The sequence below is a fragment of the Branchiostoma lanceolatum genome, chromosome 6 (genome assembly GCF_035083965.1).
Source record: "Branchiostoma lanceolatum isolate klBraLanc5 chromosome 6, klBraLanc5.hap2, whole genome shotgun sequence".
Classification (NCBI taxonomy): Eukaryota; Metazoa; Chordata; class Leptocardii; order Amphioxiformes; family Branchiostomatidae; genus Branchiostoma; species Branchiostoma lanceolatum.
This window is the reverse complement of record NC_089727.1, coordinates 13765053-13792860: the sequence shown is the minus strand read 5'-3', so window position 1 is coordinate 13792860 and position 27808 is coordinate 13765053. Positions and strand designations below refer to the sequence as shown.

Below are 27808 nucleotides of genomic sequence, written 5' to 3'. Positions count from 1 at the left end.
GTGACTTGCACATTTTCTCAAACGTTCTGTATGGTCCAGTCTAAGAGATGACCGACAGGAAAGAGACTGGTAGTACTGTCCATATGATCAAATGCAAGAATGAGGCATCCTTTAGTAAACATGAGTCATTCACTCTAGATCTGCGGTAATTTTTAGACGTCACAAGATTTTTGCTCATCCCCCTCGAAGTAAACACAGCTTGCTGCGTCGAGTTCAGAGACCTACACGAGGAGTAGAGGGACAAACCGTCAAGCATCATCGGGGAGGGTGAGATAATGATACCAATGTTGCTTCTACCATTTGCGGTGCAATTTCTTGTGCCCTGCAGTATACAATGTATTTTCGGCTGTCGTGAATCTTTGATAGCAAGACAAGCCGATACCCACTTGGCCGGAGGGCGGTTCAGTTTAGATATACCGGATCATACCGGCTGACCATTTCAGAAGTATATAAAACGCGTGGGAAAATTACATGGCTATTAAAGTATTATAGCTATTTTGCGGTCTAAACTGGAACAGTCCTACCTGATCGAAAATTCTACTCTACTGTACACGTGATTATCCCGGTGACAATTTCGTCAAGTTCAGTGGCATGGTGGCCAGTGGTGTGTGTAGTACGTGCGGTCCATAGGTCGCAAACTGTAACTTCTTTGGCGGACCAACTCCTCTGGCATGTTATCCGTCTATTTGGCCGGCAAATTTCTACTATTTTTCCAGCGACCTGTAGAGCCTGGTAGAGGCTATGGCTACGTGCGCGGTTGTCACGAGCCACAAACCTTCTCGGAACCTCAGGGCCCTCTGGTGATCAATTATTCATCAGCTAGCTCTTTCACGTCATCTTTTCTTTCATTTTTATATATCAAGGACCATATTGCCCTTGATTTTATCTTACTTTCAAACTTCTGATAGCAAATTGTGTTTGTTTTTTCACGACACAGCTCGTATGTGTCGAATCAAGGAGGTTGAGAGAACCTCCTTGGTCTATGAGGACCGTCCTTTGATATCCAAGTAGATGTTGGGGCGGAAGATTGTAAAGTTTTCTGACTGCCGGACTCAGTCTCTTATAGCCAAACAAACGCCCCTGATGCTGTCAGAAAAGTCCAACAGTCAGAAAAAATTTCAACATGTCACCCCAACATCTATCTGCTTGAAGCATTATCATCCTATTAACGCTCGCGTGGATAGCCTCTATCTATATGGTATCCAGACTTCCCCGCTCCGTTCTGTGCGTCTAACGGTCGATCCCCTGGTCACGTCCTTGTGCGTGTACACAGCTTTGGCGCTGTGGTCAGGCTAGGAGTCAATGAACCCTCAGTCCTTGGTGTGGTGCAACGTAATTTACCGCCAGAAAAACGCCACCAACAATGTATAATCCAAGGATGTTGTGGGAAAAATAATCTGCGAACGCATTTGGCCCTTCGCTTTGACGTTACATTTTTAAGACGCCTTTGTTTTGTGTATGGTTAACAATTTTATCTTTACAAATGTACAATTTAAAACGTTCCCAACACCAGCTTTTGTTGTATAAACCGCAGAAGAAGCAACAAAATAACAAGAGTATCCCCATATATTCACTGCCACATTGGAAAGAATCAATGACTGTAAAACGTCTTAAAGTTTTCCATCAGTTCAAAGTCATGTGTATATAAGGGTAAAACATGTTTTGTTTGTGTTTTGGCGTTTTATATCTTATCCCCTTTGAAAGCCGCACATTCTTACCCAGACGGGCGTCTCTCCGCTTCACGCACTTTTTCCCACGCACGCCGCGCCTCTTTACGTCATGTGGTGCGGCAGTATCAGTGCGCCTGAATACATCAATGGCTTCCGTGACGACAACAAGTTACAAGCCACAACCTAGGCATTAGGGTGGAGGTGCGCCGTGTACAGCCTGGTCTGGCGCTGCAGCGAGCTGTGCAAACCTTCCCAACACCGGCCGTAGCCTGCTAGAGTCCGGAGAAGTGCCCAGATGTCCTGACCAGGTGGCCAGCTGGGTCCCCGCTTTTGTGAGGCGAGCTGGAGTCGAGCCGGGCTCTGACAGTCTCCCCATTCTTCATACTGTCAACAGTTGCCCCCCTCCCCACCTCTCTGGGTTCGTCGGGGGAAAAGAAAAAAAATCTCCTCATCCCGGTGCTGTGTGAATATTTTTGCGTGCCTTACGGTGGTTTGTAGGAAATTTCTTCACCATTCTGTGCGCAAGTGGAGCCATGGGGGATCTCCAATCCCCCAAACGCCGGGCGATCGTGGACCGACTGCGGGCCAGAATCGAACTCTACCGCAAGCATCATAACGAATGCCAGGCACGCGACGTCCAGACCCAAGCCGCTCGCCTCCAACAGGAGCGACAAGACACCTTGGTACTCCACCAGAGAGTCTGTGACAGCCGTACCAAGAAGTCTAAAGGCAGCAAGCAAGAGCCAGTCACCGCCAAGATGTGTAAAAACGACGCCAACGCCGGCGGGTCTTCCTCAGCTGACCCCGAAGCGACTCAGCCGCAGAGAAGTTTACTGCTTACGGTAAGTAACCTGATCACACAAACCTCCTTTCTTCTGGTTTTCAAGTCTGTTTGCTCGATCTAACTAAACAATAGCCGTGATATTGTTTTAGCGGGATCCCTCTGCAGAAAGCTACTTAATGTAGCGCTTGGCTAGCTGGCTGAAGACGTTTAGAAATGAACTGATGCATGTGATTTTTCATTTCTCTGGGGGATCTTTAGGGGGTTGTTAGCGACCCCTCTAATTTAGTAATAAATCAATTAAGGAAGACTAATTTGATAGGATGGATATCTGAAATATTGGTGTGACAGGCGGGTATAAAACGATGTGTTTACAGCAAGAATACAGAATAATTTACAGAGACAGATACTGAGATACAGAAATAACCACCAGATTTAGTGACTACCAGGCACTTTCTGTTAGTAAAAAGGGGACTTAGATAAAATTAGGATTTTGCATTTCTGTCCAACTTAGCCTAGGTACTAGTAGGTAGACACTTTTCTAGAAGTCATATCCTTTTGAGTGTAGTCCTAATTACGGGTAGTGCAGATTTTGGGAGTTTGCTTTAATATTTTTTTAACAAAGTTGGAATTGTGCATGCAGAATAACATACCCCCTTTCAGACCCTCTCCTTTTAGATGCCAGAAAAACAAGGGCCATTCTCAAGTTTCTTTCAGTAACATTGTTATTCTAGTCCTACAAGTAATATCCTCATAATGTGGTAGTAGTTCGCTAGGAGGATGAACCTTCAACTTCAACAAAACTTAAACTTAGCCAGACAAGAGATAGTAGTTTAACACTTGGTTACCTTGCCTAAGGCTGTCACGACGAACGGCAGGGAGTGTACACAAATTGAAACTTTTGCGATACAGTACTGCGAATTCATGATATAGCGGATGTGTATTTGCAATGTATTGCTACTGCACTACAGAATTGTTTCAAGCCCAAATCAAGAATACCGTGAAAACCTCCTTTTCCTTCCTGCAGCAAAATAAAACCACAGCGAAAGTAAATGAATTAACAGGACACTAACAGAAAGTTGTTTGTTGTAGATTCTATTTAATACAACAAAAATTGTCTTAGAATTAAACTTCCAAAGATATTTCAGCCTTTTGGGCATGTTCATATTTTGTATGTACTGATAATTGGCTCCTCCCTCATGACAGACCTCAATAATGAGAAGTGGCCTGCTTGGTACTAGTATCCTTGTATGGTTGATTGGAATCCTTCATGAATAAATAAAAGAGCAAACAATGTGGTAACAGCCCATATTATATAGTATGATTGTCTGGTTTGTAAGAAAATACTGCAATGTGTACAAATAATTCCCAGGGATAATTTTTTTCTTTTGGATGAACTTGTCTCACCAAATATTTAAAGCCTCTTTTTTAAATCTGCAGAATTTATATTATGACTTTTAAAAGCTCTTTCAAGCATGCACGATATCAAGGTAGTTCCACTTTATCTTGAATGAAATATTCTTCAACTAGGACAAGCCTACGTACAAATTAAGAAAGTCACAGAAAAAGAAGGTGCTTGTGTTTAACAAGGTCACAGTGCCTGTCACCTAGAGGTCAAATATTCCAACCTGCTCACTGGAATAGAAAACATCCTTTCTTTGATATGATTTCCTTGAAAAGAACACTCAAAACACTTGATTCCTAGAAGAGGCAGGTGGCAAAGATTACTGAAACACAAAAGGGATATTTTACTAATCTTATTAACTGCTGACTACATTCAGGCACACCCCCTGGCAGAGTGGAACAGTCCATGAGTGTACAGGAAAACAACCTACCAGAGTTCTTGGAAAAAAGGCAGAAGTTGTTGAGAGTTTGTTTAAATGGACTTTTTGTGTTTTGTTTGTCTAGGCACATGTATCAACATAAACTGATAAAGCCCATTGTCGCAAACAAGAAACTCTGCCTTTCCCCTCAGTTCAGGAGTAGCCGCATGGCCCACGTAAATTAGATAAGTTGTTAGTGACGACAAACTTTAATTTGACTTCTTGGAAAAAGTTGACATCTTAGAATAAGACAGCTACTTGGACTGCTCTCAAGTTAGCCTTAGCTCACAGAGAAAACTGTTATGTATGTGCAACCAGATAGGAAATGTTGCCTTCAAGTTCCCCCCCCCCGTCTTTTGGTTCATGATACTGATAGAAACTCATCTCATTTGAATAAATGATATACTGTGCACAGTGGTGGAATGTAGCATTTTTTTACTGCTCCTCAGCTGCAGATTTGAGAAAATATGTTTTCCCAAACAATTATTTAGCCCACTCTGGCCATACTTTTGCACTCAATACCTCCTGGTTACTTGTTTTGTGAATCTTCTAGAGTTGTCAAATCTGGTATTGGGTAACAATCACAAGATATATGCTCTGTAGATATATAGATTTTCGACAAATGTGTGTCCACCTTACCATGCATTTTTCTAGTTCCACGCGAAGCGATTCCATGGCGAGATCCATACCTCTCACGTACGTGCAGACGCCATTTCACTGGCGACGCAGGCATGTCGGCAAAATGTTTGCTCGAGGCAACAATTTGGCATTCCATTTCGACACAGGAGACTCCAATGTTTTCTGCTCTTCGGCAGACAAATTTGTGGTCAGAATGTGTGGCCCATGGTACTGTAGACCAATCATGAAAATTACAGAGGCATAAAGAAAAACAAAAACAAAATTTGGGAGGAAACAAGAAGGTACTGTTTTTTGTCATTATTCCACTAAGCCTTATACTATTATCAATCACTATTAGCTTGTGCCTAAGTTCATTGAAAGGCCAATATTGAAACTGGGTCTGTCTTCAGACAAAGAAAAGAAAAGGAAAAATGCCAACAGTTAGTAAGGAAGGAGTACAAAAAGACTTAGTGAGACTGTTATGCAGTGTATTTGTCTCTCATTTTTGGTGGAGTAACTGATGATCCTGACAAGTAAAATAAAAGAGTGCCTGTAGATCTGTTTTCATCAGGAAATACATGTTAACAGATTCACTTGAAAATTGATGTCCATAGTGAAGATAAATATGTTTGAGAATGTTTGGGGAAATGGCTTTACTGCCAGTGTCAGGGGAGAACCCGTCTCTGTGATCGACCCTTTCTAGGGGGCCAGACTTAGACAGGGTACATTGTGTACATTGACAAGGTATGTAAAATTACCTGTACCAGTATAGTCATGTACAACGCGTGGTTGTATTTGTTCAAGCGTCCTGTTCTGGGGTTGAGCGGCAAAGTCAAAGTGTCGACATTTATGCGGACACACCTACCCCCAATTGACAGACAGGATCTATTCAGGGTTAACGGGCCGTGAAGACTTTTCTTTTCATTTCTGGCCTCTTTTCACAGGAGGCATCCCTGCACTGGGGATTCAATCCATTCTGACATCTCTCAAGCGATGTAAGCGCTCCCACATCGCATTCTAGAAATGCCATGTCAAGATTTCGTTGTTGTTGGTTCGGGGAGGGTTCGACTTGGCAGGACGTTGGTATGGGGGGATCGCGGTGTTGTACGTAAACAGAGCGTATCCAAGTTTATACTCGTTGTTCGCATAGCTTATCCTCTAGAGAAACATAGACCAGTATGCTATGAACAGACTCCGACATGTTACATGAGTTGTCATTTTCCCACATGCATTTAACCCTTTCCTTTGCTAAGTTAGCACAAGTTGGTTTCAGGGTCATGATCAGGCAGTTTTTTGCAAGAACAGAAGCATATTTTTAGGCCTTATGAGTGTGAGATTCTTCTATGGAAGCTTGTAGTATTGTGATCGACCGTCTCAATTTCATACAAGGTAGTATGTGAAGGGTGAGTTGGTGTAGTCCTGGCTATACATGTATGCACCTGCCAGATTGTTTTAGTATCAGTGAGGGGAGTGTCTGACAGGTCTTAATGGGGGGAATTAAGTGTCATCAGATGTGTCATTAAGAGGAATTAATTGTCAATGATTAGTGTAAACCAGTCCATCCATTAGAAGTATAATGGTCCCACCCTTATGTTGTCAATATATATATCACTTTTAAACAACAGTTGCTTCCATTGCAAGGCGTAGCATGAAACCCCTCCATGGACACCCTTGTAGGGATTTTGTTTTTTGGGCCAAGTATTTTGTTACATAAGAGTCACTGCAATATATTTGGACATAAGAGAAAATGCAGCTGATGATGATATTTTGGGCGGCAGACAGACAAACATCTGTTTGTGATATTCTGTCTGAGTGGGCAGTGTATTTCATATGTTTATCATTAGGTCACACCAATTTAATTTCTTGGTAAACAGATTTTTATTTTCCAAAAAAAAAGATTTAGAAAAAAAATCATGAAAACAGAAGGCTGGGCCAGCCTTCTGTTTTCATTATTTTTTTTCTAAAGATTTTTTATAAATAAAAATCCGTTAACCAAGAAATTAAATTGGTGTGGCCTTATGTAAAGCTAAAAGCTTTGGAGATTTTGGTACAATTTTCCATGATTATTTGTGAACTGTCCCCAACTAGCTTCAAACACTATAAGGAGAAGTGGCAGATGAAAGAAGAGTTGATCTATTTTGGGAATATTGACCTAATTTGTTACACCCACTGGGTTTACCTGGTCTCGCTGCCACCCACTTAGCAATTCTAATTTCTTGCCAGGGTCTTCAGAATATTCAGTCAACAAAGATGGAAAAATCATTGTTCATTCTAGACATCACTCCAGTTCTTTTGTTCTGTTGTTGAATTTAAAGTTGAAACAATAAATTGTTGAAGGACAGAGTTCTGAAATTCTCAAATTTTAGCCAGAAATTCAGACATTCACTCTTGTTTCAACAATTTCTTTCAAAGTACATGTAGATGAACACAGGGATTTCATAGAAATGTTCCCTAGATTTTTTCAGATTCATAAAAAATAAGTTACTGTAACTCTTCAAAGTGAAATGCTCCTAAAGACTTCGCTCTCCCTCAGTCAGTCAGTACTAGCTCGGAGGCTCTAAGAGAGGGTGCCACATATGCAAGTTCCCTCATTTCTTTGTTTGTAGCAGCGGGCTGTGTCCTCGCAGACAAATGCAGGGTATGAGTGGACAACAGGGCCAGAATACCCGCCACATTCCAGTCTACATTCCATCCCACTGTACCCCCAGCCCTCAATGAATCATCCCCTACTGTTGACGTAGGCTAGGCTCGCCACCTTCCCTGCCCATTGGTCACAAACATTGTGTCAACAGGAAGCTGGCAGCATGTTACGTTGTTGTTGCCCTGTTGTTGCCAAATGGCCTCCAGTTTAACCAGTGCTAGTTGATAAGTTATAATGTTATGTAAGCTATGTGACAAGTAGGCTAACATTTGGGTGTTTATTAGAATAGTCCAGTGGCGTATGCCTAATCTTGTGATGCGGTTAGAAAGGGCCCGGGCCCCGGGTTGTGATTGTTAAGTCCAGAGATTCTTCTGCTTGTTACAGGACATTCCTCTGGTCATACAGAATGTATGGTGTGAAGTGGTGTGGAAAAATGACCTGGCTACCCAGACACTGATTCAGCACCTTGTTATTCTTTGCACTGTCCCTCCTTTAGTCAAATTAGTGGGGCATCAAATAGGGTACTGAAGAAAGCTTGATGTCTTTGTACTTTGTCTTGTGTTGTATCATCAGCGCTTTTCTTGTAAGTATCCTCAGTGTATTTTGGTTAGGTCAACTTGACACATGTATTTGATATCGTAGGTAGCAATATTGACAAGAATTTGAACATCTAAATAACTATTAAAGGTATATGATTGTCACCTTCCCAAGTGTAGGAGAAAAGGTGATTTGTCTCTTTTGCTTCAAATGAATATAAGACAACTTGTATGATTACTATAATTGTGAATTATAGATTTTTTTCATAAAGATACCTTCTCTTCCCCCCACCACTAAGACTATTAAAACAGCCTGTCTTTCAATTCTTGGTAGCTGGTTCATAACCAAGTGTTTATATGATATGTTTCAGTTAAAAAGAAAACTGGGTGGCTCAGGCAGCCAGGCCTCCGAGTCAGCAGCGGACAGTGTGGAAGAAAATCACACTACCAAGAAGACCAAAACTAGCGAAGCAACGAACCAGTCCCACAACCTGCACGGCTTCCCGGTGGGCAACCCAGTAGAGAATGTCGGCGCCATCAAGCAGAGCCACACGCCCGACGCGGTCATGAAATCCGAAGCTGGACTTGAGGATACGCGGGCGCAAGACCACGTCGGAGAGGCGGCTGGCGCAAACTCGCACTCTCCCGCCACAAACCTGCCCGTAGAGTGCAAACAGGAGCCACAGTTGGAGGACAACTCTTGTCAGAACGACCAAGGTTTCCCCGACGTCCTGAACACCTTGAAAGCAGCGCTGAGCTCCAGTGACATCAACATGAGTGATAAAGACTTCATGAACATTCTAGATGAACTAGAAAACCCTGAGTGGCCGGAGGAAGATTTGCGGTCCCAGATTAACGAATTTGACAAGATTCTGGACAGTATAAGGGAAAAGGGGGATGCGGGGTTGTTGGATGGGGCTGTGAATGGGGAACAACAGGGCAGTCCATTCCATGCCGACCAGAAACAACAAATAGATCACATACTACCCGCTAGTGATACCAGTTTCAGTAAGGCAGCACAGGACTCTATCCAGAACCAGTGCAGTCCGATGAACTACGGCCCAAATGACCCCAACATGTCAGGTCGCATGGGTAGTGGCCAGGATGGCACAAGTGCAGGTAACCAGAGGGGGATGGTGTCTATGCCACCAGAGAACGTGAGTTTGGCGGCAGAGCAGCTCAAGCAGATGGCTGCGCAAAAGCAGAGTGGGACGGAGCACTGGAACACGTCCATGCCGCCCCACCAGGTGGCGCCTTGTAGAGTACAACAAGCCGCTCCCCAGTCCTTACCCCACATGCAGGCCAACCCCCATCCCTGTATCCAGTCTCAGGCGCAGCCCTCTCGCACCACCACGTGTTCTGGCTACATGGACGGCGCGGGACCGATGGGCTCTCCCCACGGATTTCACCCCGAGCAGCAGCAGCCCGTCATGCACCTCGAGCCCAACATGCCGGGCGGTCCGCTGAACAGCCACCCGGTACACTCCAGTCATAGTGAGGTCAACAGAGCTATCACATCCCTCACCATGGCCAACACCAAGCCACTCTCACACTACTCCGGACCGGAGATGAAGCCCCAGCTTCCACCGATATCGCAGATGCATACATACGGACAGCAGGAACCCGTTAGACCGCCACCGCCGACGATGAAACAAAACGTCGCGCAGTACCACCCGCAGCAGCCAGGGCCGGCGGGGAACGGCCAGTGGCAGGCGGCGCAGCAGCAGGGTATGACGGTGGAGCACATGCGGCTCCTCCAGGCCAGGCAGCAGCAGCAACAGCAGCAGAAGCTGAACCTGCAGTACCGCGCCCTCCCCTCACATTCCCAGGCCACCGTGGACAAGAGCAGCAGCATAGCTGCCAGAAATGCTGTGCAGGCACAGCTTCTACAGCGGCAGCAACAGCAACAACAGCAGCAGCAGCAGCAGCAGCAACAACAGCACCCAGGTATGCCAGAACATCTTATGGAACAGCATATGCAGAACCAGATGCAGCATTACCTGAACCGACCCCCACCGGACTATGGAGAAGCCACCGCACAGATGAAGGCCCAGCAAGGCAACCCGAACTTCCAGGCCATGAAAGCAGGGGTTCCAGCTATGGCCATGACGGGTTTGAAAAGTCAGGCCAGTGTGGTTAACCCACATGCAGTGGGTTTCAGACAGGCCGAAGTGAAACAAGAAATAGGATGGAGCCAACCACAGGCTTCTACCAACCAGGTCTTTAAACAAAATGTACAACACATCAGCACAGCCAAAGCACACATGGACATGGGCCAGGCACAGATGATGCCGGGGGGACCAAGAGATAGGACACATTCCCAGTCATCCATGCAGGGATTTGCAGGGGAAATGCCATTAGATGGCAGACAGGGGTACAACCCTGGCCACCCCCCCACCACCCAGCCCCTGCCACCACACATGGCGGGACCCCACTCCGCCACCGCGACCATATCCACCGCTCAGAGAGTGTACACCACCAGCGCATGTCGGTCAACCACGGATCAAGACATGTGGGCGCAATATCAACGGGAAGGCTACGGCAACGCGGCTCAGAACCAACCACCGACGTCGGCCACATTCACCCGACAGGGCCAGTACATGGGCGGCTCGTTCCCACCGAACTCGCAAGACGGACCAATGGCAGCGCAGAACTATTCCAATAGGATGAACCTGACTGCACACATGAACCAACAAAGGCAGCTGATTGGTCAAATGCCAAACAAGGGCCAAATAACAATACCCCCTGGGGTGCAGATGATGAACCAATCGGGAACCAACATGGTGAGGATGACCCAACCAATGGCGATGGGCCAGATGCCGCAGTTGGCTGCGTACCCGAAGCCGTCGGGCACGGAATTCCACGGGAACATGGTAGAGAACTTACCAGACAGGCAGATGACAATGGGACCAAACTCGACCATGAATTATATGGATCCACACGACTTGAACTTCATTGACGAAGTGATTTTTGCAAACAAATAGTTTGTAGGAGACGTAACTCAGACCGCAGCACATACTACAGACTCGAGTGTACATATTAACGGTTAGTAACGTCCGTGTTTTATCTTGGTCGACTCACGACCAAACTTCCAGGACTATTGTATCTGATATTGTAAGTGACGAGTCTGCTGATTTTATGTCATTTTTACTGGAACCTCTGTACAGCTCTGAAGAAATTGTAAGAAATGATCTGTAACTTCACTCTCTGCATTTACTGTAGATTATGATAGATTTTTCCTGCTCCGGAAGTTCTGTATAAATGTACCCGATCCCGGAAATCAGCGAGGACTGCAGATTTTAAAAGTTTGTCTGGTTCGCTACGCTTCTCCAGATTTTCTATATGGTATGCTGCTTACAAAAGCAGGTGTGATGACATGTTTACCATCGATCTGGCTGGTCTGGTCAAATTCAACCTGGGTTTTACTGCCATTTCCCCATATGATTGACCCGTGTTGCAAATGGAGAAGAAAATCATTGCCAATCTGTCATCCTGACAGACAAAATTGGTGTGTCTGATATGTAAAAAGTTCAGATCAGAATGATGTCGAATCTGAGATGACAGAAAAGATCTAAGGCAGGGAAAACCCTGAATTCCACTCCAGTGCGTAGTTTGCAAGGCTGGCCAGATCTATGTGCGGTAAGCAAAACTGTTTTCTGTATAGTATGCATTCATAACATTTAGTAGTGTCATTTCCCAGTTTACATTATTTCAGCCAATATCAACTCATGATCAGACACATTACCAATCTATATGTATTCTATTTACCAAAACCATGTCTGAAAACTTGAATTATTGATAGTCAAGTTGATACCATTTTCCCACCAACAGTAAAAGTTTGCTTAGCAAGGTGAAAGATGCCATGAAGTTGAAAGGCCAGGAAGACTAGCTGTTTCCATATCAAGTGCCTTTTAGATTGGTTGGTAGTATTGAAAGAGATTCATTTCATTGAGAGAAAAGAGGTTTATAGAATTGAACTAATGAACTAAAATGAAAAAGGAAAGCCTACCGTCATTGCTTTTTCCTTGTCCAAATCATCCACCGTGTACATTTTAAGAATATCAATAGGAAAAATGTCCACTTGTGTGATAAGCCCTATACATGTAACAAGTTTTATATGTATGTGTACTGTACATGAAGGTGAATTTCCAGTAGTTAATAGTAGATACATGTAAGCTGGGAAATGAAGCTACACACACTGACAGTGTCATACAGTGGAACAAGTTGTACAGAATGGTCCCTTTTTTGTTTGATGTGCTGAGAACGATGCAGTAAAAGAACCGTGTAATCACCGTAGAAGAGGCACAGCCATTTATTTTGGAGCTAGTTTTGAGGCTGATTTTATGAGCATTGTAAATTATTTGTTTTGCCTTCACCAAGACTACATGTAGATTGTGGAAACGCATGCCACCGGAAGAGGAGCTCACTGTAGATAGAGCACTGGCAAGTGCTGCCAGAATAAAGAAAGTCATACTTGAAAACCTGGTGTTTCTTTCTATATTTTCTCTACGCATTTGAATTCTTGATATTGGTCAATTGGCAATCTCCAAGCAGATGTAAATGTTGGACATGTTTTGTGCATATGTTGCCCAAGACTGAACACAAATTGAACTTGTCATATACCTGATTTGTTTTATACAAATTGTACTGAATGCAGCTACAGCTTCTAAGTTCTAAATGTATGACCTGAACAGATGACTTGATTTACAATACAGTACAATACCCTTGGAAGTGGGCAGGTAAATTGAATATTTAGTTGCGAGTCACATGACAAATTTACAAGTCTGACTCTTTCAGCTTCAACCAACCAACATGACAAGCCATTTGTGGCAGAACGTGTAATTGTAAACATCCTATGGTCACATATTCAAGTTCAGAACCTACGTGTAATTTTGGAGGGACAGCCCTGTGTTCCCACACCCTTACCTTCCAACATCTCTATGTTCGGGTTATATTTAAAGGGGTGTTGAAACATAAAGGTGTTTGAATATAGGAGCGTAACAGACTTTGCTGCCAGAACTGCCCAGCCTGGAAAGGTATGGTATTTGTGCAATAACTTTGCATCAACTGAGTCCTGTCTAAACCCTTGTCTTAACCACTGAGAACACAGGAACTGAAATTCAGTCTGCAAACCACATTTTATTCCAGAAACCAGTACAAATTAGAAGATTAGATATTATCATAATATCAGAATAAGTACCAAAGAAGTACCAAACACATTTCTGTGCCACAGACCTACATTGACATTACATTTGAAGGTGCTTTACTTTTGTAGGTAAGGCACACTTCAACATACCCCTGTCATTGTCCAACAAATATCATCACACAACAACAGACCACAGCAACCATTATGAGTTTATGAAGAACACAATTCAAACAGTCTCTTGTTAAGTCACCAGTCATTGGTAAATACAGTCAATGTAAAGGCAATGTACAGTCACATAATTATGACAGGAGACATTATAGGGCTGAGTCTATCAGGTTCGACCAGCGTGTTAGCTGTGACGTCACATACAGCCTTTTGTAGAAATGCAACCAACCAATCCTGCATACATAATGTGTTTAGCAGCAAATCCCCCTTTGACACAGTATTAAACAGTAGCATAACAAAAAGCATATTGTGTTTACAATAAGAATGATATACATTAACCGTTACATATTTTTGAAAGGTTTCGTAGTGACTTAAACATTGTGAAGCCTGAGCATAAAATGTATGACACTACCTCGCATTGCTATTGTACAGAAATCGTCATTATTTTCTTTCCTCAGCTTTTAAGATGTTCCTATTACAGTGAACATTTTGTATACACTGAAATGTTAAAGTAGATATTCTTGACAGACATTGCATAAGGATTAATTGAACGTACGATTATAATTGATAGTCAATATTTCATTCAGTCCCTACCATCTACTTTGTGTGTTAACTAACTAACACAAAATTGACAATATTATACAATACAATCTAACATATATTAATCTAGAATTTTTAGTTAAAAACTCCCTACACCATGTATTTTACTTGTAACATTGCAATGGAGTCTACAGCTAAGTTTGAGGTAGAAAGGAAAAACTTACCCGATACATAGTATTTTTCAATTGCTAGCTTTTGAGTATTAAAAAGGAAATAATTCCTTAAAATGTCCATATTTAGATTTGGCAAGTTAGATTATAGTTCTAAAGAGAGGCATTGAAAGATATCTCTCAACAATCATAACTCTCTAGATAGAATATACATGCATAACGTTGTTGCTGCTGGTATAAGGGCTGGCTAAAAAAATTTCTCATGTATTGTAGAGAAAATGTTGTATCTTTGCAACTTGAAATTTAGAAGACTCTCCCTTATTCCAAGTGTCCCAGCTCAGATGATGTACTCCTCGGAGGTGTCTGAGTTCCTGGACTCACTGTCGAACACGGAATCATCTATCCTGGTGGAAACCATCCCACCTACTCCAGGCCTCTGCTGTACATTACTGATCACATAGTCTTGGGCTGGTCTTCTTCTGTCTTTCCCAGAACTCAGTCTCCTGGAGATGACATTCAAAATACCCATCCCTGGAGACAGCCTGCCGGGACTTCCTTTACTTGAAGACACGCTGCTTTGTTGCGGATTTTTGTTCCTCCTAAGGCTTGAGTCTCCCTTTGTTTTGTTGTGAGCAGACTTAGATTTAGCTGGTACATATCCAGGGTCTGTCAGATAGCTAATATCGTGTATGACATCAGCATTGAGGCTTGGGCCATTGATGCGGTCATTCTGATGGTCAGAAGGTGTTTTGGTCAACTGTCCGAGCTTGCGAACGGTAGCCAGTGAGTTCTTACTCTTCTTTGGTTGGTTAGTTGGCATGGTAGCTCCTCTCCTTGCCTCCTGAAGCTGTTTTATCATCTGTAGGTCTTCAGCTGTAACCGTATCGAGTGGCAACAAGAGGTCGAGCCCTCTCTTACCCGAAGTTGCACTCGGGGAAAGAGACGCGTTGGAGCTACTGCCTGTGGGAGTGTTGACAGAACTGCTCTGAGAACGACCCTGCTTCCGCCGCATCCGGCTACTCGTACTTTCATGTTGTGGACTGGGAGAAGCCGATATCTCCGCCTGTATCCCCTGGTCTACGTGATGCGGCATGGCGTCGGTCTGCGTGCCGTTATCGCTGTGCGGTTGAGCGCCGAAGAGGAGCGAGCTGGTCAGCTTCAGCATGGTGGACTTCTTCTTCAAGGTATCTGAACTCTCCTTCACTTCACTTTCCACTACCTGCAAGGATGGTAATTATTGTCAGACACTCGTTTGGAAGCTTAAAGATGTTCTATGCAACCTCTTTTGAAGTTGCTTTTGAAAGGGAGCATTTTTCACAATCATACTTGTCTTTTTCTGTGTGTGATTAGTAATTCATTCCTTCTCATTCCAATGTCTTGAGAGTAGATAGGAAAAACTGAGCAGTTTGAATGTTGCTACCAAATTATTACCTTTGATGTCCTTGATTTTTTTTCTTGTCTTTCTTGAGATTTATTTTCCTCTTGCTTTACAATGTGCAATTTTCTTGTCTACACAACCCCCCTCAGCCCTACCCGTTTTGTCCCTAATAAATTTGTTGTTGATTCTGGCAGATATTGAGCTACAAATCAAAGGAAAAAACAACTGTGATTGCGACATTTTGTTGCCTTTTGTACAAAATCAAAGGAAAAAACAACTGTGATTGCGAGATTTTGTTGCCTTTTGTACAAAATCAAAGGAAAAAACAACTGTGATTGCGAGATTTTGTTACCTTTTGTACAAAGAGGTACTACTGACTAATTGACTATGTAATAGTGCTCCACTCACCTGCAGGTGTGAGAGGATGCCCCTCAGAGCTCCAGTCATCTGCTCCAGGTGTCCCAGCATGTTCCCGAACACCTCGTGCTGGTTACGCATCATGTGTTCAAACTGTCTCTCCACCAGCGCCGTCAGACTGTGCGACTTCCTGGGATGTCGGCCATCTTTGTACGACAAGTGTAGGCATTCAGTATCGTCGTCATCTGGAAGTAAGGTTTGAAGATAATTGATTGATTCCACATTCAGAGGAACCACATTCAACTGTATATTTTCAAGACATGCTTATGAGGTATGAGCTTTTCTTCTAACGATAGAAACTGTCTTCTGATGTTGTCATGTGATGTTTATGAAATTGTTTTCCATGAAATGTTGGGGCTTACTCTACAATATCACTGTGTATGTAGTTTTGTGTAACTTTCCAAATCAATTAAGTATCACCAAAAATCATCTCTACTATCAGGTGCAGTATTATGTCATCACATTTCCCTCTTACCCCCCAACTGGTAACCCTAAAGAGATAGACGGTTCATTCAATTTCTTATTAGATCTTTCTACATTCTTTTATGACTATACTTATCTCTTGTACAAAATTGTTTTTTCCCTATCCTCCTGGTTCAGTTGCCCCTCAATTTAATCTCAACCTGGGTACCAGTGGTCTTTCTCTAACTTGATTGATTTGCAATCCTAACATGCAGTTTCTCACCCCAATCCCAGTCCGTCCGCTGCTTTGTAGATGAGACCAGATACCGCTGAATAACCTGCTGCTGGGCAATCTGATAAGGCAAAACGTTCAGAGCACACGGTTGGTACATGAATGCGTAACCTCTATCTTCTACCTCTATTATATACGCAATATCTATTCAAACTATAGAAAGGCTTTGTACATATTTGCTTTGGAAGGAAGACACAATTTTTGCATGCTCAAAATGATGTCAGTCAACAATTTGTTTAATTACATCGTAAGTTTTCTTCTTCCCTGTAATTCTTGCTGACATGAACATTTAATGTTTTTTTCCTGTGTAATCATAAAAGATAGTTCCAGGAAAAAGTCTGTATCACTACACTGAATCTTACCTGATAAGTTCTCTCTGACTGCCCAGGTAGGTTTTCTGTGATGTCCTCACCAATCTCCACATCAGCACCTGACATCTCTTGGGTCTGAACCAAAAAATACAAAATTCATACAATGTACATGTAGCCATCACTAAGGTGACATCATAACATTTTTATTGTTTTTAATAGATCTTTAAGATGAATGGAAATCAACCCAAGACTTTGTTTGTAATGAGTATGAGCCCTCAGAGTAAATCACTGTAGACTCTTTTTTATTTTCACTGAACATGGCAAAGAGACACATTACAAGACTTTAGAAAGAAATATTTGATTAAAATATTTCCTTGGTCTTAAGAGAAAAAAAAGAAGCTTGTATTGGTAAAATCAGTTTTCAATATAAACATAATGATTCAAAACAAGCTGAATGATTATGAGACTTACTAAATCAAAAATTATCAGATTTTGATGTCCATACCTTCCTTTTATTACAGCAGCAGCATAAGTGCTTGTAGACAGCCAGTGCAGCGTACCACACTGACTTGGGGGTGGGCACCAGGTTCAGGGGGGGTGGGAGGGTTCCTCTCTGGATGAAGGACAGGTACACCTTGGCCTGGGCAAACTTCAGCTGGACCTTGTAATCACCCTGTGACAATTGTCATTTTTAAGTTATTTTAATCAACTATGTGTATCTAAAGCTGACTACTAGTGGCCCCCTATGCACAAGGACCTCTTCTGTTGTCACTTTTTGACCTATTTACCCGGTAATAGGTATAATGATCAATAATATCAATGTTGAGAGAGCAGCTACTTTAAAAGAAAATAGAGGATTACAGCACTTTCTTGTTGTTATAATAAAAATGCAATGTCACAAGAAAATTTATGATAATCATTTACACTGACATTCTTACCTTCTCATCACTGCAGGTGGCATGATTGAAGATGACAGCAACCAGACTGAAGACAGCGATGACAACGATGATGTAATAGGAACCGTACAGCAGCCAACCAGTCACCTCAGCAGAACTCTCAGAGGAGACCACCAGGATGTTGGTGGGAGACCCGGTCACAATCTGGAGCAGGGAAGAGAAGGTCCTGTCCAAGCTGCAAAAACAAAAAAAAGTTTGTGAACTTTGTATCTATACTGTGGTAAATGCTGGGACTGTATAGGGATAACCAATAGCTTCAAACAGTTTTTGTACATTTCCACAACTTTTATCCCATGTATGATAACACTGCTTTGCTAGAAATCTCTGCTATATTCAGCTTCAACAGTTCACAAAAAAGGTGCTGAATTATATTATTCCATGTGGTTAAACAACCAAGATATACTTTTGCTGCCAGACTTCATACATGTATTAAGTAATTTATCCAACCCAGGAAACATTACTTTGTATATCACACTCACTGACTCTTAAGATTTCTAGACAAATGATAAATTCATTACAGAATGCTACATTACTGTGCAAATACAGATGATCTTTATGTGATATGATGATCTTAATGTATTTCTCACCTTGAGATGTGGATGTTCCCACTGTACAGGAAATAGAGGTTGAAGATGGCAAAGAGGAAGCCGACAGCTACCAGAAGTAGCATTAGGAGGAACTTCACTATCACCGGTATGCACCGCTCTGTGGACAGGAAGGTTGAATTTTGAAAATTATGGAAACAGTTGAAAAAGGGTTCAACTTTGTATTGATACTGACATAAGGCCACACCAATTTAATTTCTTGGTTAACGGATTTTTTAAAATTTTAGCACAAAAAAAATCATGAAAACAGAAGGCTGGGGTGAAAACTTGCACCTGACCCTGTTCACTCACTGAAATTGTGTGCACCAAAGTACAAACTTTCCTCTGAGATTGTATTTTCCTGTTGATTTTCTAATCTAGCATTTTTTTTAAATGCCGTTAACCAAGAAATTAAAATGTTGTGACCTAAAATAGATTTTGACATGACAAAATTTTACAGAAGAAAACAGATCATCTTGAAAGACTAACACTGTGATCTTCCTACATTAGACCTTATCAATTATCCTGATCATGACTTACCTACTGTGATGGACAGGGCACCAAACGAGTCATTGAGGACAAGGTATTCCCCGAGTCGTAGGAAAGACAGGACATTTGCAAAGGCAAACAGGGATTCAGCCACAAAGACTGGATCGCCTGAGTTCCATCGATCTCGATCTGGAAAAAATGATATCATGTAAGATTCAGAATTTTTTTAACCTTTTCATAAATTTTCATGATACTGAAAGTGATGTTTATGCAGACATTTGACTTGTTACTTGACCAAGGTAATGTTTAAAAAGTAACTGGGTCTGTGAATTGAATTTCGTATGTTCAGCCAAAAAATCTTATTCTATATTGTTGAAAAGTCCATTTCAAAACCTGCCACATCCTTACCTCCGACAAGGTGATACAGATGCAGCGTTGCCACCCCGTCCTTGCTCCTGAGCAGCGTGGTCCTGTCCTCCTGTCTGAAGTAGTTCTCAGCCCTGCTGCTGAAGTAGAACATGACGTACACCAGTACAAAGTGTGTTATGTACAGGGTAAGGGACAGGATGTCGATGATCTTGTACGGACTGCTCTTCCAGTACCATGTCCACCTCATGTGGTAAAGCTGCTTCACCTCCTGCCACAGGAATCCTGCGTGAAACACAAACATGTCAAAAAGAGGGTCTGCATGGGAGGTCCTGACAACGCTTTTCGCTGAATTCAGAAGAACCCCCTACATATTACGCTAAAATCAATGAAGGCAATTGCACAAAATTTGGTCTCCTCGCTGCTAATTATGTGAATAAGACAAACTTTGACTACGAATTACAGTGATATGGCTGTAATATGACTTTTACAGTGATATGGCAGGAGTGATAACAATCATGTATTTGTTAATTACTACTACTAGTATGACATTTCAATTGCCACTTTTTGGTAGCCTCCACCAGGCCTTCCCAAAGGGCAAAATTTGTCCAGGAGATTCAGTCTGCTGGGAAGATACCATTTCCCCTTGGAAGGCCTGTGTGCCGAGGCAATAAAATTAATCCGATCATTTTCTCAACAAATCAGTAGCTTTACAGTTGAGCTCATTTAAGCCATAAATTGATTGACACGGCCAGCACGGATATTTGTTGTCACATGTCCTGGGCTGGTCTGTTCTAGTCCTGTCATGGTCGACTTGCAAAGCAATAAAAGGATTACTTTGTTATTTGGCACCTATTTAACAGCAATTGATAGATTAGATGTTACAATTAAGTGGCCAAAATTATTTTTCCTATAGCCAGCATATTTAATCTGATAGAAACTTAACTTTTTGGTAATGTCTTATTTTTCATGATTTGGTGTAAGCACAGCACTAAGGATCCTGTTCATTGTGACAACCTGTCTTTGCCAAGTCCCTTGAGATATTGCTATACACAAGTTTGACTGTGTCTTTCTGAAAAAGAAGTGTGTCTTACCCAATACCCAGATGGATATGAGCCACTGTACCACCCCAGGAAAAGTGGGTCTCCTCAGGAAGGTAGTGCCCCCCACCAGGTCCTGTGGTAGGCTGAAGTCTGCCGCCGCCACTTGCACGTTGTCCAGCTGGGGAGCCGTCAGTTTCTCCACCGTCACCAGACACATGAAGACGAGAAACGCCACGTAGGAGGCCAGGTACATGATGCACTTAACCACTGGTGTTTTCAACCACTTCCCAAACTGTGAAAAGAAAGAGAAAATTCCACATGAACCCTGATAGTATACCGTGACTGGCAAGACTGCCTGCCAACAACAGACAATAACAGAGATAGTAGGTAAGTGAGGGAAGCACAGTCAAAAGACAGAGTGTACAGTTCTGATATTAACAAAAATTGTGAGTTACGTCGGTAAGGTAAATTTTATATTCCAAAAATCTACATTGTATGCAAATTGTATAGACATCATGCAGTAGTAAGAATTTTACATATTGCAGAGCTACCGAATAAATATATGAACTAATAAATAATCACCTTTCCAGTAGGCATGAGCTAGTATAGCAGTATAAGGGCAGGTAAGGGGAGAGCTTAATATGTTCTCCACTGACACCATGAGGAGCCCTCTGAACGGCTTCTTATTAGAATGAGCTGCTTTATAATTGCATGAACTTCACCTTTCCAGTGGGCTTGACCCAGTAGAGCAGTGCCAGGACAGGTAAGGTGATAGTTATCCCGACAGACACCAGGAGTTTCAGCACCCATCCCAGCTGCCGCCATGTCTGGAACCTGTAGTGCCACATCTGCTGCAGGCAGTGCTGGCTCAGGGGATGGGCTATGAACTGGGAAAACCACCAAAAACCAATACATTAACCCTTTGTTTTCATATTCCATATTTCTTGAAATTAGTGTACACTGATTGGGTTTCAGAAATGATTATTTGACCTGCATTTCCATTGTTTTTATTTTGCTATTGAGTAATACAGTAAGTTTCCAAGAATTTTGAGACATAGAGTGTGTAAAAACCTTTGGACAAGAGTAACGTTATCATTTTGGAAAAAATATTGTAACTTGATCGCAAAATAAGGACTTAATATATCTAGAGGTGACATTTTGTACACATCCATCATGCATGCTTTATGAGAGATAACCAGAGTAGTAAATGGCTGAGGACTACTTTCTTTCCTTTAGAATAATCCTTTGTCACACAAAAAGTCCCCTTTTGGCTGAAAACATTGCAACTCAAAGCCTCTACAGTAGAAATGCCTCCGTCACAATATACCTTTCAATACACCAACCTTTGTGCTTACCACACAAAAGACTGATACTCCGCTCAGTATAAAGGAAGATACGTGTCAAATCCTCTAGATGATTGGGTGTGAATATATGAAAGGCATCCATCTAGTTTTAAGTCTATTTTAGGTACACCCTGTCTTAAGGTTCTTGGGAATCTTTTTAGTCTATTATTCTATCCCCAGGGCTTACTTAACTACTTGTGCATGAGATATCTGAGCCATAACTGTAGTTTTCCCCTATTTCCGTTTTTTTTTCATAACAGACTATGTTTTTGCAATATCTTCTTTCTACATGGATCGCACTCGATTTGTTATTCTCTATTTCAGATGTGAAATATTGTGTTTTTCAAGCTAGATGTGTTAGGAGAGTTCATTTGATGCAGACCAGTGAATGCATTGTTTAATTTAAGTAAGATATTTTCCATTTCATTGGAGGTGTTTAGAAACAATAACGTAAGGTTTTCTCCTAGCACTGATGACCTCATGTGCATCATGCCATACTTTGAAGCATGTCTGGCATGAAATTTTGTGCACTTTGATACCGAATGGCCTCAAAATAATTATTTTCTATAGATAAAAAAGTACAATCGCATTTTTCATATTCATTATTTCACCACCATTCTCATTCCCCCAGTAGGGCCCAGTTTGTTTGTTTGTTTGTTTGTTTATTTGATTAACCAGAAAGTTAGAACATTCAAATGATTTCTCACCTTCTGCTGGTTGCACTGCACTGCTGACTGTAGTCTCCCCACCCCTGGGGAGGTCTTGTGCCACTTCTCCCCCTCACCCCCTCCCACCGTCACCGCCATCTCGTCTTTAGACCTGCAGTGGTCCAACAACTCGGACACAAAAGTTTCCAGTTTCACCAGAATCCTTCTGTATTCTTCCTGTGTGTAGAAAAAGGTAAACTGTTATTCCAGTGAAAACATGAGAACATATATAGTATTACACAAGTAACGTTGATATCATCAGCCATGAGAACATAGTATAACACACGTAACGTTGATATTATCAGCCAAACATTTCGAAGCAGATGACATGGGAGGTTAAAAGATAAAAGGTGAAAGACTTGAAAAATATCATTTAATAATATCCTGGAAGTTTAAATATGACCTGTGGATGCTATATTCTACACAGGGGAACTTTCAATAATTATGTCTGAAGGTGCCAAAGGAAACACACAAAAATGTTTTATGCAACAACAGACACTCAAAGAACTTTTCTGTATCATGAACTGATATCATTAAATGTATATTTGAAGTTGAAACTGTTACTTGCTGCTAAGAACATCTATATGTTGGATTTTGAACCAATTGAAAAGAGATGTGAAATATTCTTTGTTTGTTCTAAAATAGAGCTCAAAAATAGACCCATAACAAAGGTTGTATAATTGAATAGCAACATTCCTTTACATCAGAGCATTTGATTCAGAACAATGTGGGAGGGAGAAAAATTCTGAGGGTTTCAGTGTGACTCTGTGTACACAATAAGGCATGAATACCAGTAGACATTATGTAAACATTGTAACAGTGTATGCAGGGTGTAGTGCACATTGTCTCCACAGAAAAGAGTGACAGGTGTTAACAGGTGGTTTAAGTAGTGGTTCCTGATACAAGAAAGATTTACATGCCAGGAAATCTGTAACATATTTCAGTCAAAGAGTTGACAAAGGTGACAAATGTTAGCATGTCCATATTTTGAAAGAAATCCCTCTCCAGAGCAGTGTACATTTGTTTGGTAAACCTAGCAACTCATTCGTCTTACTGATTATACGGGTGACTCTCTCACTCCACAAATAGTTATCATTATCTGACCATTATCCATAAGTAGAGATGTGCCTAATATAGTTATTACTAGTCTTTCAGGGGTTTGACACAGTGAATTGTCCAGGACAGTCTGAAGGAATGACCTGAATTTTGTGATTTGAATGATGCTTATTGAAAGCATCAGGTTGTCATTTTGTCATGTTGTTTCAGCTGCTGTAAATGAATTAGTGGTGAGATGGTGGTGTAATTCTTTTGAGTCATGTAACACAAACAGATACATGTTGTATCATATTTGCAAATCCAACAAATTGTGGTGACCTGAATTCCTTTGTACAGAGGGATTTGCTTTACATAGTGTACATGTATTGTAGGTTTATTCTGCAGCTATCAATGCTAAATCCAGGGGTATATTATCAATACTGTTTATCTCATAGAAAGTATCTGTTTGACTCTCGTTGGATTAAATTGATGTCTGCATTATGATTTTTGTGTAGTTTTGCAATTTGCCCATCTCACCTTGTGCTCTGGTTCTACCGTTGTCACCTTCCGTATTTCCTCCGTCAAATCAAAGGCTCGTGCTACAGGATCCCTGCATGTCAGAGAGATGTATGTAGGACTCGCCAACGCCCTGTATGTGTTCAGCCTCCTCCTGGCGTACCCAAAACTGTCGCTGTTACGGTTGTCCTCGCACACCTGACACGAGCACAGGTAGTCGTGTGGGTTTGGCACCCGTAGTCCCCGCGTTACGAGAATGTTCAAGATTTCAGTTCTGTCCAACTGTGCTGCTAGCATTGTCGCTGTCATTTCCTCGGGAAACTGAGAGTTTGACGCCCGCGATATTCTTCGATCCTCTTCATCATCATCATCGTCCAGACGGTCATCGTACACCGCCTTGACCAAAACATCAGTGATGCGAAGATCATTTTTGGCAACTGCGACTAAGAGAGCTTCCTCTAGATGTAATAGCTTGCATTCATCAGTTTGAAGGAGTGTCTTCACTATGTTGATATGCCCATTTTGCACTGCTAGTAAGAGTGCGTTCCTTCCCATAGTGTCAGTACATGTAACGTTCACATCGCCTCTGTTCTGCAGGGCAGTTCTTACATCAGTATGGTCGCCCTGAATCGTCGCAACCAGAAACCGGACTTCGCTGTCGGTCAGCGCATGTGCAGGCGGATACCCTCCTTCTTGACTGCCCACCATATTTGTTTTATTCTTCCCAACCTACAGATACAGAAAACAGAAGCCATGCAGTCGTTAACAAAGTAAATACGTAGAAACATCACAGATAAACGTAAACAACACCTTTAGTAAACAAGAGCTGCTGGAAAGTAAACTTAGCAGAGAATCCCACCAAGAGGGTTAAGACTGAGAAGACCAGTTCATCACTTGATCTGTTGGAATGTAAACATTTCTGCAAACTCAATGAAAATGTTGAGCAAACAAATCACAGGCCTCGTGTATCTTGTATACATCATACAAAAGAGGAAAACTACATCCGAACGTACGTTACTTGAAGTTTGTTTGAAATACACAATGTAACATTGTGTTGTAATTGTTTTATTCTTTGCAAACAGTATGATAGCAATATCTTTTTACCCTTTTGGAGGGATTGTTGGTCAAGGTTCAGTGAACAGAACTCACTGTTTACATGATCCTGTCAGCCCTTCAGTATGTTAGAAACCAGAAGTTTGGTTGTCACATACCTTGAGATGGTGGGAACACAGTATATACAACATTAGACAATAAGTATGACTGAGTAAAACTTGGAAAAATGCAGCACAAGACTTGAAAGATTAATTTGAGCTTTGGAAGGAGAAAGATGTAGGCAAACTTACAATTTTACATGCCTTCATTGCCTACTTGTAAACTTGACATTTTTGATAGTTCTCAAGAATTCTGGCCCCAATTCTATATTGTCCTATTAAACCACTTCTTATCTTTTTAGACTTAATTGTGTGCTGATCTTTTCTCTCTCTTGACGGAAAGATAAAGATAACTCGATAGCGCATTTTTAGCTACAAGTACAAAGTTGTTACCGTAAGCTCTAGATCTTTTAGAATTTCCTTACAGCAAAACCTCCAGACACTGGTTGTTTTGTAACCTTTAAATCAAGCTCGACATTTACAGAATGTTCCCTCCCAACCTCTAAGCGCCTCTCGCCCCCATACTCACTAAGAAATCACCGATGAAGCTCAGTTCCGCTTCCTTCCAAATGCGCTTTAACTTTGGCCTTTGAACGAGCTCTGTCTCTCGCTCTGTGGGAAATGTCTCTCTGAGCTGAATCTAGGCCAAAAGGTGCACGCTACAACAAAACCTAGTGCCCAAGCTACGGGTGAAAGCAAAACAGGCATGCCCGAACCCTGGCGTCCCAGCACTTAAGTCCGTCGCCCTTTTGTGGGTCTGAGTGCCAGGTGAGGCCGGGAAAAGGGACAGGACTTATTTGTTGTTCTAGCGCCATTCCTTACCTTTCATGAACCACTGATAATGTAGTCTAATGACTCTAAGCTCAACAAAGGTATCACCCCTACCACCTTCAGGTCAGCGGATAGACAATTAGAAACGAATTACACAAAACTGTCAACAAATTCGGCCGTACCTTTTGTTTCTCGTCCCTTTCAAAACATCGGCCAGAACAAACAGACCACTCCACAGTGGTGTTGTGTACAAGAATGGCTTGTAAGTAGTATTTTACAGGGTAATTTTATGGATGATTTGAGGTTTATACGTATGACCCCGATATAGAATGGCTTGTTTCCTCATATACACACAACAAGTCAACAGTAGAGGCGGCTACAATGATATTAATGAAGAAGAACAAGGTGTGACTTCTTACCTTTACGACTCCCGGACGCATCCGCGACTCCAAGTCTAGAACACGTCCTGTGTTACAAGGTCTTGGTAATGTAAAGCACAGACCAGAAGTTCCTTGATATGTAGCTGCCGCATACAAATAGCATGACGACACGCTCGACGGTTGGAATAGTTAATTTGAAGGCGACTAGACCAACTTGTTCTGCGAGTTACATAGTGTGGATCTGGCCGGGGGCGGTGTCTACGTCTTACGTGTAGGCGTGTGTGTGGACCAATGCAAGGGGAGGATCACCCGTTTCAGGCCCAGTGGTTTTTGTTTGTCATCGCTGTCCCTAGGGGATTTCTGTGTATAATCAGACATAGCTGGGAAAGGGTGGTTCATACGGGTGCGATACACAAAACGTCCAAAGCTTCTGTGTACTGTTTTGCTAAAAATCAATGTAGGAGATTTTAAAGCTAAGAATTAAGGAGTTTGCGTTTGTTTTGCCTTTCTGAATGTTAACAATATTTCTTTAACTTTTGAAGAACGTTAGAAATCAAAATTCATTTTGCATGGATGCTTTCTTTCTCTACCCCAGTGTCACCCACCCTAATTGCTTTCAACTATAGTTTCAATACAGTCAACAAAACTGATATGTTTGCTTTGTTCTGTGCTTATTTTTGTGTGTTCTGTTTATTTCTGTCTTCTGTAAGTTTTTTTTTCAGTGGGTGTGGGTGGTCTTGAAACTTCATCAAACAAACATAAAAACTAGAAGATTGACTGATTAGGGTTAGTTCGCATGTTTACGTCACGAAGTTGAAGACGTTCTTAGGACATCTCGTGGATGTATCTCGCAACTTTATTAATTCGGCTGTTTTGTAACGGAAAAGGATGATGCGGATCCGTGTAGACGATCAGTTGTGTCATAGCCTCGCCAACGTACGACGAATGTGACTGCGCCGATTAAAGAGCAATCAGCTACTCTCCAAGCAGAGGAGTGGGTCCGGCAGGTTTTTGACGTATTTTTAGGCGTTTTTGTCGGGCTTTCTACTTTGTCATGGTTTCTTTCTATCTTTAAAGAAAGAAAGATAGAAAGAAACCATGACAAAGTAGAAAGCCCGACAAAAACGCCTAAAAACACGTCAAAAACCTGCCGGACCCACTCCTCTGCTTGGAGAGTACAATCAGCGCCTCCAGAGGCCACTCATTATCTGACAGCTCGTTAAGCCCGGATAAGATAATGACTCACACGCCAAGCCGGGGTTACGTAAGAAGCCGTCTATAGGATGTTCATTTATATTGTACCTTTACAAGCAGAGGTTGACGAGGGAGATCGGTACCTTCTTCTGATTGCCTGACTTTCTGACAGCCGGGAAGGCATAGCCTCCACCAGACTTTCCTACATAGCCTGGGTGCCATCCTCCGTAGTACCCGCCGGCTCAATCTTTTCGCTTGCTGACCAGCGGTCACTACGGAGGATGACACCCAGGCTGTTCATACAGAGCTATGGATAGTAGAATTTTGGGAAAATTGGGTGAATAATTAATGTTAGTCCGCGGGCAGATGATACTAGAATCATA

General features: G+C 42.1%; 2 protein-coding genes and 1 long non-coding RNA gene across 6 annotated transcripts; 2 read left to right on the top strand and 1 right to left on the bottom strand.

Moving 5' to 3' along the window:
* The first annotated feature begins 1786 nt into the window (after positions 1-1786).
* LOC136437372 (mastermind-like protein 1) lies at positions 1787-12550 on the top strand. The gene is made up of 2 exons (XM_066431956.1): positions 1787-2512; positions 8441-12550. Exons 1-2 carry the CDS (start codon positions 2204-2206, stop codon positions 11051-11053), a joined length of 2922 nt encoding a protein of 973 aa, XP_066288053.1. The 5' UTR covers positions 1787-2203; the 3' UTR covers positions 11054-12550.
* A 638-nt stretch (positions 12551-13188) lies between these two features.
* Positions 13189-26481, bottom strand: LOC136437367 (short transient receptor potential channel 7-like). 4 transcript variants are annotated; one of them, XM_066431945.1, is made up of 15 exons: positions 26271-26481; positions 25034-25140; positions 23951-24658; positions 22379-22555; positions 21051-21215; positions 20380-20620; positions 19328-19570; positions 18971-19108; positions 18434-18551; positions 17829-18021; positions 17396-17563; positions 16942-17025; positions 16571-16640; positions 15877-16070; positions 13189-15309 (listed from the first exon to the last, which is right to left on the bottom strand). In XM_066431945.1, the coding sequence occupies exons 3-15, from the start codon at positions 24635-24637 to the stop codon at positions 14428-14430; spliced, it is 3360 nt and encodes a 1119-aa protein (XP_066288042.1). In that variant the 5' UTR covers positions 24638-24658; positions 25034-25140; positions 26271-26481; the 3' UTR covers positions 13189-14427. The 4 variants fall into 4 exon arrangements, with proteins under 4 accessions (XP_066288042.1, XP_066288041.1, XP_066288040.1 ...); XM_066431944.1 differs by having other exon boundaries at positions 25079-25140; XM_066431943.1 differs by lacking the exon at positions 25034-25140.
* On the top strand, positions 16581-21168 carry LOC136437430 (uncharacterized). The gene is made up of 5 exons (XR_010756179.1): positions 16581-16669; positions 17845-18039; positions 18463-18539; positions 19338-20575; positions 21059-21168. It is a non-coding gene; the product is annotated as an uncharacterized lncRNA (long non-coding RNA).
* Positions 26482-27808: the final 1327 nt, after the last annotated feature.

Bases quoted from the DNA above. Each gene is read 5' to 3' on its own strand.
- LOC136437372 (XM_066431956.1), top strand. From the start codon at position 2,204: ATGGGGGATCTCCAATCCCCCAAACGCCGGGCGATCGTGGACCGACTG. The intron at 2,513-8,440 runs GTAAGTAACCTG...GATATGTTTCAG, and splicing joins AGAGAAGTTTACTGCTTACG to TTAAAAAGAAAACTGGGTGG.
- LOC136437367 (XM_066431943.1), bottom strand. From the start codon at position 26,291: ATGCGTCCGGGAGTCGTAAAG. The intron at 19,109-19,327 runs GTAAGGATGTGG...CATTTTTTCCAG, and splicing joins TCTGTATCACCTTGTCGGAG to ATCGAGATCGATGGAACTCA. The intron at 16,071-16,570 runs GTGAGAAACTGC...CCTTACTTCCAG, and splicing joins GCGGACGGACTGGGATTGGG to ATGACGACGATACTGAATGC.